General features: G+C 42.9%; 2 protein-coding genes across 2 annotated transcripts; both read right to left on the reverse strand.

The window, feature by feature from the left end:
* Positions 1 to 403: 403 nt before the first annotated feature.
* Positions 404 to 2,125, reverse strand: LOC112203463. The gene has a single exon (XM_024344431.1). It carries the CDS (start codon positions 2,123 to 2,125, stop codon positions 404 to 406), a length of 1,722 nt encoding a protein of 573 aa, XP_024200199.1.
* Positions 2,126 to 5,506: 3,381 nt separating this feature from the next.
* On the reverse strand, positions 5,507 to 8,680 carry LOC112203464. The gene is made up of 4 exons (XM_024344432.1): positions 8,100 to 8,680; positions 7,400 to 7,988; positions 6,042 to 6,968; positions 5,507 to 5,899 (listed from the first exon to the last, which is right to left on the reverse strand). The coding sequence occupies exons 1-4, from the start codon at positions 8,678 to 8,680 to the stop codon at positions 5,507 to 5,509; spliced, it is 2,490 nt and encodes an 829-aa protein (XP_024200200.1).
* Between the last annotated feature and the right edge of the window lie 3,391 nt (positions 8,681 to 12,071).

Raw genomic sequence — 12,071 nt, forward strand, 5'->3', positions numbered from 1 at the left:
TTCTTACCACGACAACGTTCGAAATCCAAGTTGGGCACCAAACTTCGCGTATGAAACCTACCTCAAGGAGGCAGTCAATCTCGTCGCTGATAATTTTATTCCTTTCAGGGGCAAAGCGCCGCTGACGCTGCCTGAAAGGTTTAAAGCTTGGGTCTATATTTAATTTATAACATGCGACGCCAGGATCGATCCCGGGCATATCCTTGTGCGACCAAGAAAACACGTCTTGATTGTCTCTCAAGAATTGCAACAAACGAGATCGTTCTTCCTCAGTTTGGAGGGTGCCTACCATAACCTTCCTTTCTCCAAAAGCATTAAGGTCTTCCTCGCGAAGCGGCTCAGTGGTCGCTAGTTCAGGTTCGGATTCGAGCTCCTCATCTTCTGGTAGGTCCTCCGTTAATTGCTATGCTGAGGGATCCTCTTTGCCCTTATACGTTGGCGGGGAGCGCTTGATTTCCATGGCGTACAACTTTTTAGAGAGTAGTTGATCGCCGCGAACCGATATCACTTGCTGGCCATTGTCGGAAACAAACTTGAGTACCTGACATCTGGTTGAAGCCTCAGCTCCCATCCTATGGAGCCAATCCCTGCCTAGAATGGCGTTATAGGCCGACGGCTTCTTGACAATGACGAAGTCGACCTCCACGGTTTTCCCTCCCGTCGTCACTGGGAGGGAAATCTCGCCCACATGCCATGTTTCCGAACCCTCAAAGGCGGTCAGAGGCGCTCTGCTAGGGTGGATTAACGTCTTGTCTAGTCCGAGCTGTTCAAACGCTTCCCAAAATATGACGTCAGTGCTGCTCCCAGCATCGACCATTACCCGCCGCACAAGGGCGTCCGCGATTTGGGTAGAAATGATTAAGGCGTCCCGATGGGGAAACTGGATGCCGATTGTATCGGATGCGGAGAAACTAATGACCGGCCGGGGAAATGCGTCCTGTCCAGCTGAAGGGCTACCCGTGATCTGGCACACTCTACGTATCTTCTCCGCCTGGCGGGTTTCTGATCTCAAACGCACTTCCTCCTCTACAACGGTATACGGGGCCCCATGGATGGCCAGTATTTCTCTGATGACCGGTTCTGGGCCTTTTGCCTGGGCTCTACTTTCAACCTTGTCTGCCACCTTGCCTTCATTAGCCTGACCGTCAGATTGATACTGACGCAACTTCCCTGTCTTCATTAGTTCAGAAATGGCTGGCCGCAATGCCTCACATTTGGATAACCCGTGCCTGAACGTCTCATGGTGTGGGCAATATTTGGCCCGTTCAAATACGTCTCTTGATTTCGGTTGAGGTGGAGGCTTCGTGAAAAGCCCTTCGTGTTGGTGCTTTCTGAATATGGTCGTGGGGCTTAATGTGAACCATTCCTTAGGAAAACGGGCTCGGGGCTTTGCCTCATACGGATGTCGGTTATCCTGCCTCACGCCATGGTGGCTGCCTCGATTTTGCCTTATGTCGCCCCCGGAGGCGACGACATTGGTGTATCTAGCCTCACGTGCTTCTTTGGCTCTTTCAATTCTGATTTCTCCCTCGACCCTTGTGATGATATCATCCATGTCTTTTGGTGGATCGCGTAGTAAACTTTCGTATAATGGTGTTCCCAAAAGCAATCCTTCTCGAAAGGCGATCGCAGCGAATTGGGGGTCGCAATTGACATGGCGCATTTCGGCTTTAAACCTTTCAAAAAACTTCCCTACTCTTTCCCCTGGTTTCTGCTTGGTACTAAATAAAGTAGCCATGTCCTTTTTTTGTTTGCGATTGCAGAAGTATTGCGAAATGAAAGCCCGGCTTAATGTGTCGAAATCCGGTATGGAATGTGGTTTGAGGTCTTGGAACCATGTCGATGCTGGCCCTGTGAGACTAGAAGGGAAGATCGTACACATCAATTTCTCATCGGTCGTCTCGATGGACATCTGCTGTTTGTAGCCCTTGATGTGATCCACCGGGTCAGTTGTTCCACCATATTTTTGGAATACCGGTGTGATAAACCAGCGAGGTTTCGTGGCATTTAAAATGTCGTCGGTAAAGGGAGATTTACCGACGTCCTTCGCGATTTTTGCCGCCAACTCTCGTGGGCCTGCACGCTTGCATGCATCAATCATTTTTTCCATCTTCTCGCGCCACATTTCGTTGCGCGCTCTTTTGGAGTGGCCTGCTCCAACTGCACCGTTCAGACCTCCATTCGATGTGCCTCCCACCCTTTCGATGGGGGGTCCACCAAAGATTCCTCCCAGAACACCGCTGGCGCCTGCGTTTGCTGCTACGTTGTTAGTTTAATGGGGATCGCCGGCAGCGTCGTCATCTGACGAATCATTGTCAAGTTGCAAGAACCTTTCAAGTCTCCGTCGACGACGAGCCTCGCGGTCCCGCTTTTCCTTCCGAAATTGCTCGAGTTCTTGACGCAGCCCTTGCATCTCGTCAGCTGGGGGTAAATTCAGGTCGCCGATGGGGCTCGGGATAGACCCATAAGGCGGCTGATGGGGAGGAATTTCGTCACTACCAGTCCTTAGTGACAGAAATGGAATCCCGTCAGGGGTAGCTCCCGCCATCACTTTTTAGGGAAAAGTGTTTCCCACAGACGGCGCCACTTGTTGGAGGTGAAAAATTCCGTAGAGGAGTTTGACCCAACAATTAATGCGGACTGGAGCGGGAGCTGAACCGGGGAAAATTAAGAGGTTTCAATTTGTCGTTGACTTGATGTTGACGAAGCGCAGACTCCTTTTTTAGTTCCCTCCTTGACCTCCCTATGCGAGCTCCCTCTGGAACCTCCCTATGCGAGTTCCCTCCGTAACCTCCCTATGCGATCTCCCTCCGTAACCTCCCTATGCGAGCTCCCTCCGTAACCTCCCTATGCGGGCTCCCTACGTAACCTCCCTATGCGGGCTCCCTTCGTAACCTCCATATGCGAGCTCCCTCCGTAATCTCCCTATGCGAGCTCCCTACGTCACCTCCCTATGCGAGCTCCCTCCGTAACCTCCCTATGCGAGCTCCCTCCGTAATCTCCCTATGCGAGCTCCCTACCTAACCTCCCTATGTAACCTCTCTCCGTAGCTCCTCTTCGTAGTCTCTCTCTGCTTCTTGGCTTTGACGAAGAAGCGAAGTCTCCTCTCTATCGTCGATGTGAGAGAGGAGGAGGGGGTACCTGCAAAAGACCCTCCGATGCCTAAGTCAGTATTTATCCAATTGAGGTCTCCACTAGAGTTCGATGCCATACCTGGAGGTTATGCTTTCCTTTTATAGGCGGCTTACAACTTGGGCTGCAAGTGAACTTGCATGGCAAGATACAGACAACTTGGAGAGCAAGCTACCATTAAGGCCGCACTTACTCCTATAATAACCGTCATTTATTGGCGGCCATGATTGCCACACTAAATGCATTAACCGTCGCATTTATGACTGTATTAACTGTCGCATTTACTGCTGCCATTACCTTTCTTTAATTGCCTCGATTGCATTGTCAGATTTGTTGACTACCCCCACAATAATCAAATGCGTCTAGAAATAGGGAGTTCGATTGCCTAAAAGCGCAAAGGCCCCATATAGAGGCCCATTTATAGTACAGTTTCTGGAATTGATATTCATAATCCACTTGGATTCCATTTTCTCAAAGTAGTGAAGTACTTTTAGACTGCAAATTAATCAAAATTTGCGTGTGTGGAACCTCCCATGGATGTCACTCATCGATTCCTCTGGACACCTTTTCCTTTTGCCCTCTTTACTTTTCCAATAGATTCTCTAGGTCGTTTCGTGCATATCTTAATTTGCCACCCATATATGATTCCCACTTTTTACATGAAGAGACGTACCTAGATTGAAAATGCCCAAATGCATGCTACTATGGTCGATCTCTGATTGATTGAGGTTTTGTTTTTCGATAAGGACTGATTGATTGAGATTGGTGTGTTGACCTTTAAAATCTGTAATAATATATACTTTTACTGCTTACCAACTTTGTTTATAACCACAAAATATAAATAATTTATAAATTGTGATATTTTTCGATCACAATGTTACTCATTCTCTACTCTAAAGCTCTATCTCTTTATGAACAGTAGCATTCCTTATGAACAATGTCGTTTCGATTTTGCCCCTGCCATTTGCTCCCGAGTCCCGACAGTGTTGGTTGCCTGTGACGCCGAGTGGTTATGGTTTAGCTCTGGGTGTTTGCTCTGGAGAAAGGACAGAGCTTCTTTAATCTGCACAAAGAGAAAGAGTGAGGTAGAGGACAAACAAAGGGCCTAGAGGGTCTCATCTCAAGTAATTTCCTATATGCCCGGATGAATTGTTCGCCAAATATCAATTCTTCGTCGTTAAGTAGTATTTTATTGTTTATATATATATATATATATATATTTATAATCGATTGTGCTTTAAGCCTTTAACTATGTATGTCAGTGTACCATACAGCAGCCTATTTGACCTCGTGTAGTTTAAACATGCATATTTATTAACACATTTGTAGTTTACTGTTCACAACATTATGTTAATCAGTTAATCTCGATTGGCGGATGTTGATTCTCTTTTTGAGATAAAAGAGGTCAGCTTTTATTGGGAATTTGGAAAATTACATATGCTAACGTTCAGCTACAATAGCAGCTAATAAGAAGGAAGGAGGAGAAAAATAAAAACATTCATGGACTAGAGAACTAGCATGCGCAGCCATTAGGTGTGCAATCTTGTTGGCATCTCTTCTAGTGTGAGTAATCTGCAAATTGGGATTTGAAGCCAATATGGAGTTCAGATCCTCATAGATACGGCCCAGCAAGGAAGTATTAGGCCCTTCGGAGTTACATAGTTGTCGTTGCACCATCTCAGAATCAGTCTCTATTACAGCAGGTAACAAATTCTGATCTAAAGCAAACTCAATTGCCATCTTACATGCCAAAACCTCTGCATGTTCTGGCGAAATTAATCCAGACAAAGGATGCCCACCACCAACAACCATATTGCCATATTCATCACGAACCACAAACCCAGCACTTCCCATTCGTGAGACATGGTGAAAAGAACCATCCACATTTATTTTCAACAAGCCAGATTAGGGAGCTTTCCATCGAGCAATTCTAGAATGACCACTCGCTTGAGTAATCGGTCTGGTATTTTGAAAGTGAAACTCATGCAATCTTGCGGTAGACTTAAGAAGCACATCAATAGCATGGCACCTTTTATTGTCCCAAACTCTGCTATTTCTCTCCTTCCAAATTCCCCACAATAGATAGATAAATTCCCCCAAATGCAGTAACGAAAGGTCATGGACACATAAACTTAACCAATGCAACAAATCACAAGATATTGCACAAGAACTTAAACATACTTGGGCCAACACTCCTTTACTTTGGAGAGCATGCCTTGTAAAAGAGCAATCACGAGTAATATGTAGTGTAGTCTCAACTGCACTATCACACAAAACACATACCTGTGACTCCAACACCACCCTTTTAGAAATGAGTCTTTCCATGGATGGGAGAATGTTATGGCACACTTTCCACATGTAAATCTTCGCCGAATTAGGAATCTTCACTTTCCACAATTTTTTTCCAAAAATCAGTGTTAACTGATAGCTCAAAAGGTACACAAGAAGGAGAATGAGAGAAGGAGAACCTGTAAGCCGTTTTAACTAAATATTTTCCATCTCTTTCCAATTTCCAGACCAGTCTATCATCCACCCTTCTCAAACTTAGAGGCACACTTAAAATGGCCTCCACTTCTTCTGAAGAAAACAATCTAACAATCATATCATAATTCCAATCACCATTAGTAGTATGCAAATCAGAAACTTGAGACACTTCAGCAAGACCTGCTGCAGTCTCATGAGGCCTACCACTAGGCAAGCTTAGCAACCAATTATCATTCCAAATATTGACCTCTGTCCCAGAACCAATATGCCAATATGTGCTTTGCTTCAATAGATCCCTTGTAGAGAAAATACTCCTCCAAGAATATGAAGGAAAAGAATGATTGTCTACCAACCAAAATGAGCTTGTAGGGTAATATTTTGCCTTAAAAAATTCGAGCAACTAGAGAAGTAGGGTTAGAAATTACCCTCCAAGCTTGTTTAGCAAGCATCGCTGAATTAAAGCTAGCCAAACTGCGAAACCCTAGTCCCCCTTCTTCTTTCGGATTACACAAAGCATTCCATGTTTTCCAATGAATCTTTCTTTTATCCATTGTAGATCCCCACCAAAACCGAGCACAAAGTTGTTCCAAATCTTCACAGAAATTCTTTGTCAATTGGAAGACACTCATAGCATAGGTAGGTAACGCTTGAGCTACTACCCTAATCAAAATGTCCTTTCCTGCACCACTAAGCACCTTCCCTTGCCAATTAGATAGCTTCTTAGCCAAATTTTCCTTAATGTACTGAAAGGTTGCAGTTTTCTTTCTCCCTACATAAGTAGGTAATCCCAAGTACTTGTCATGGGAGGCAACTACTTCTACTCCCAACAAACTGGATATTTCTTCTTGTATAGCAGAGTCCACATTTTTACTGAATACCACTGAACTTTTGTCAAAGTTAACCAATTGTCCTGAGGCTCTCCCATAAGTTTCAAGAACTTCTTGAATCTGGTAACAATCTTCCAAAGAAGCTTGAGCATATAACATACTATGATCGGCGAATAAAAGATGATTTACAGAAGGGGCTCCATCACAAACCTTAATACCTTGGAGCAAGCCTAACTCTTGTTTCTGGCGCAATAAAGCAGAGAAACCTTCTGCTCCAATTAAGAATAAATATGGAGACAAAAGATCCCCTTGTCTCAGTCCCCTGCTAGGAATCACAAGCCCCCGAGGCTTTCCACGGACTAAGAATGAATACCGGACAGTATTAATACATTGCATCACCAAATCAATCCATGAATGAGCAAAGCCAAACCTATCTAGAACTTTTCTCAAAAAGCTCCATTCCATGCGATCATAAGCCTTGCTTAGATCCAACTTCAAGGCCATAAAACCTTCATTACCCTCCCTCTTATTATGAACAAAGTGAGCAGTTTCATTAGCCACAAGGATATTGTCAGTAATCAATCTGCCGGGCACTTTGATATGGAGAAATCACCTCATGTAAGATTAGCTTTAATCTGTTAGCTATCACCTTAGAACAAATCTTGTAAATAACATTGCATAACGCAATAGGCCTCAGATCTAACATATTTTCCGGATTATCTACTTTGGGAATTAAGCATATATGAGTAAAATTAATTTCACGAAGAAGTTGACTTGAATGGAGAAAACTCTGAACTGCTTCAGTAATGTCTGCACCAATAATGTCCCAATAATGCTGAAAAAAAAAAAAGCGGAGGCATGCCATCCGGTCCTGGGGATTTGGTGGGATACATTTGAAACAAGACAGTCCTCACCTCCTCCTGTGTATAATTAGCACACAATTGTACATTCATTGCCTGTGTTACACATGGTTGTATAGCTGCTAAAGTGTCGTTCACTGCCTCAACATCAATATTCGAAGCTGTAAACATCTTTCGAAAATAAGTAGAGATAACTCGTTCCAGACCTGCGTCGTCATCACACCAATTCCCATTCTCGTCATAGAGGCCATGAATGAAGTTTTTCCTCTTTCTATTAGCAGCCTTTCGATGAAAAAAGCTTGTGTTCCTATCCCCCTCCTTCAACCATGTCACTTTGGACCGTTTCTTCCAGAAGGATTCTTCTTGTGAAAGAATCCTCTGCAACTTGCTCATCAGCTCTTTGTTTTCATTCTGCACCTCCACCGACACAGGAACATCTAGTAACTCCTCAAGACGAGCACGCACCCCCAACATCTGTTGTTGCCTAGTCCTAAAGGTTCTCTTCTGCCAATCATCAAGTTGTATCCTTGTGAATTCAATCTTCTTGGTTGCACAGTACATAGGACTTCCAGCCACGTCTGTCGCCCATGCTTGCTTCACAACCTCGTCATAATCATTATGCTGAAGCCAGTAAGCTTCGAATTTGAACCGGTGCACTCGTTGTCTTTTGGCCAAAGGAACAGAGCTGGCTTGTAAGAGTATCAGTACATGGTCAGAATCACTGGGCGTTAGATGACGCACTCGTGCATGCTCGTAAATATCCCATCAACAGGGTGTACAAACTACACGATCTAACCGGAGTTGTGTGTCAGAATTCCACCATGTAGACATAGCACCCTGAAACCCTAAATCAAGAAGGTCACCATATCCAAGAGCTTCGCGAAATCCACGCATCTGTTGTTCCGATCGAAGCAGACCATCAATCTTTTCTCCATTATTCAGGATTTCATTGAAATCCCCAATAACAGCCCAAGGTAGAGAATCGAGATCACGTAAATCCCTTAGCAATTGCCATGATCGATCCCTTTCTATCGTCCTAGCATACCCATAGAATCCCGTTAGCCTCCAACGAGGATCTCCAGGACCTCCTACGATCTCCAAATCGATGTGATGCGCAGAGAAAGTCAAAACCTTCGCTTGTACATCATCATTCCAGAACATCGCCAAACCTCCTGATAGACCATCACTCAACACCTCCTTTGAGTGTGGAAATCCAACAGCCCGGTGCAATTCACGGAAATCAGCAAGAGTGCTGATCTTCGTCTCACAAAGAAAAATAATTTGAGGATGATTCTGGGAAATTAAATCCTTCAGCGCCCTCTTTGTCATGTCATTGCAGATCCCTCGGCAATTCCAACTAAGTATCTCCATATCCATGGTAGATCAGATCTTGCTTTCTAGAACCCTAGAAAGTAAACCCTAGCAGAGGAGGCTAGGTCAAAAGTTATTCCTATACTGACTCAATTTTGACGTAACCCATAAAGTAATGATTCTTCTTCTCTTCAATTCTCTCAAACAAAGATTTAATCGTTTGGCCAATGAAGAAATAGAGCGGAAGTTGATTCTAACTAGCTAGAGTTCCAGAATATATTTTTGCAGTATTTTTTTTTTTTTTTAAATAAGGGCTGGTGCAGCTGCCCTAAAGCCTTCATTAATGAAATTGTTGAATATAAAGTAGGGACGTAAAGCCTAAACCCCGAACAATTAGTAACGACAGAATAACCCGAATAATAACAGGAACTCCCACTAATCCTATGTATTTAAACATGCACAAACTAGTAAGGGTTGACATACCAGATAACTGGGCAACTCCATTTGCTTACAATAGTGATATACCGGAAAAATAAAGCTCATATAAAGCCATAAAACAATAAAATCTGCTTTCCCACTATGTTGTCGACCAGAACTTCTGATCGACAACAGTTTGTTTCATCCTGCCACTAGGACGTTGTACCCATTTGATAAAGACTCGCCTCTTCTCTAGGGCTGACAAGGCACTGAGAGAGTGCACACCAAGGCAAAAAGCCCAACCCAACATACTAGTATAGAGTAGGGATTTATTACTAACAAAAAGCAGTAAAATAAAAACAAGAAACAAAAAGCCCACAAGAAAACCCTAGCAGCCCTCCAACAGGGGCCCAACCACATAGGCCCAACACAAATTGCCGTCTCCTCAACAACGACAGTCAGTAACCATCCCGAGCGCAACCATATTGGAACCACCGCCATATCACCCTGCTGCGACCTACGTATAACTCCGACTGACGATGACGACTTCTTGACCACGAAGCACACCAGATCCAAAGCGGATCTAGATCGTACCACAGGTCGATATGTCGATCTTCCGTTAGAACTCCATGAATCCCTCGTCACAACGAGAGAGAACGTTGCAGCAGGCTGCCCTATCGACAGCCACGAACCCACGCGCCGGTGATCAACTACCAACCAACAAGCCGTGCGAACACTTCGTGGGGATCTGAGCCTGGATCGAAAAAGATATGCATCAGCCGTTGCCTTTGCGGGCATCCCAACACCTGCAACCCACTGCCTATGTCGATCCATCCCTCTGGAGAAACCTCAAACCATACAGGCCCGTCCGACGATGACGTCACAACTACTCGCCACCGGACCGAACATCAAAACCCCAAAAATCCCGCTCTTTAGTGTGTGTAGAAAGAGAGAGAGAGAGAGAGAGAGAGAGAGAGAGAGAGAGAGAGATGTCAATTGGGAAATATATTTTTGTAGTATTGTATTATAAGAATTATTTGTAGCTTATAGGAGTAAAATTGTTTATTTTATTTTTTTTTGGTGATATGAGAAAAAAATTGTTTTGCTATTTGTACCCAACAAAGTTCTTAATACACCCAACAACATGATTTTTGTTCCTAACCTTTCAATTCCACCCTTTAGTTTAAATAAATTATGAAATAACAAAAAGAAAATATAAAAAAAACATCCATCGTCATAAGCCGTTTCCTTCTCCCCAGATTCTCTCGTTGGTTCACCTCTAGTCATAGTCAATTGTTTTGTTAACAGAACCTTCTTTAATCTTCTCAAAGATGGATAGGGTTATCTCATCCAGAGAGGAGGAGGAGGAGGACCTTCTTTGATCTTCTCAACTGCCTCGTATAGAGGTTTATGATTTTGTTTTTGACTGGAACTTGTTCTTTGTTTTAGATTGCTACTAGGTATATTCCCCACGCGATGCTGCATGTTTGCATTTTGTATGTAAAACAGTCACAATCATGAGCCAAGAAACGTTAATTGAAAATGTTATAACTTTACATATTGCAGCAGTGGTGTTTAAACCAGACTTGTATTTTTACATAAGCTCTCGGAGGAGGAGAATTATGACCATGACCATAATGTGCCTTTAACAAGGATTTTAAGATTCCAAGTTTCCGTCGAAGCTCCAACAAATTGTGAAATATGAAGAGTCGAACCGAGAAACTTTTTAACATACGACTATCTACGGTATTTCATCTGAGCCTAGAAAGAAAAAAAAAAATCACATTTACTTATCAGGTTCTGGTGGAAATGGTGAAGAGCAACATTTCATTGTAATTTTAGAAGTAAAAGACTGGTGGAGGGTAAAGCACATTTGAAAACATGGTACTTATAATCATTAATAAGAGCATTTTAATGCGATGTTTTAATAGTTATTTCCTCATATTTTACTTAGTTATTTCCTTAAATAAATAAATTTTAATTTAGTTTCTATTTTCTAGGTACACCAGAGAAAATGACAAGGAAATGAGCTTAAATGAAGAAATTGAGTATTCCTGGTCTGACTAGGAATCCCAGTCAAAGTAGGAATCCTGATGAGACTAGGAAACCTGAAGGCATTAGGAGACCACATGGCTTGAAGATGATGTTGAGAAAATCAAGGGAGAGTTTCAAGGGATTGTGCAACAAGAAAAGACTCAAAACAAGTCCAGATTCATCCCTCAATTCCCTCAAGATATGTTGGCCGAAATTAAGGAATTAAAATCTGCAGTTTTAATGTGAAAATCAAGAGAAAATCAAGGGGAGGATGTTAAGGATAAAGCCATGGAGAGATTTAAGGGAGAAAATGTTCAAAATGCGTCCAGATACATTGTCTAGGTTCATGCCTAGATATTTGGCTGAAAATTGTGAATAAAATCAGATTAAATCATGGGAAATTCGGCAACAATATATTAGGGATTGATTTTGGAGATTTTTGATTGGTTGAATGACACAACAGAGCTGACGTGGCACTACGTGATTGGTCGAAGTTGTGTGGCATTATCAGATTAATTCCTTCGGAAATTAAAAAAAGGATCATGAAGCTTGGCCGTCCCCATATATAAACCCCCCTATGCTTGACGTTTAAACACACACTTTCATTCAGAAAATCCTCCATAATGTCATAAGCTCTCCCTCCCTCTCCATTCTCTAGTTGCAAAGTTCTGCGTTTTCAAGCAAGGAGAGGAAGAAAAAGAAGGAGCCGTGGAGATCATATCCTCCATCATCCACCTTGAAGACTTGCTTCCAAGATTCAAGATCCAACCATCAAGCTCTCCATCTCCATCTCCATTCACGGTGTATTCATTCTTTTTCCTTGTAATCTTTTGATTTCCTTATTTGATTTCGTAGGAATTTGTTTCTAGTTAGCAATAACGTTTAGGGCAAAGTTTAAGCCCAATTTCTATGTTTAAATAAAGATTTCGAATTCTTATAATGGTGATTCTAAGTTGCTTATGTGAGTTTGTTCGATTGAATTTGTTTGATAGAAAACTTTTATATG

The sequence above is a fragment of the Rosa chinensis genome, chromosome 5 (genome assembly GCF_002994745.2).
Source record: "Rosa chinensis cultivar Old Blush chromosome 5, RchiOBHm-V2, whole genome shotgun sequence".
Lineage (NCBI taxonomy): Eukaryota > Viridiplantae > Streptophyta > Magnoliopsida > Rosales > Rosaceae > Rosa > Rosa chinensis.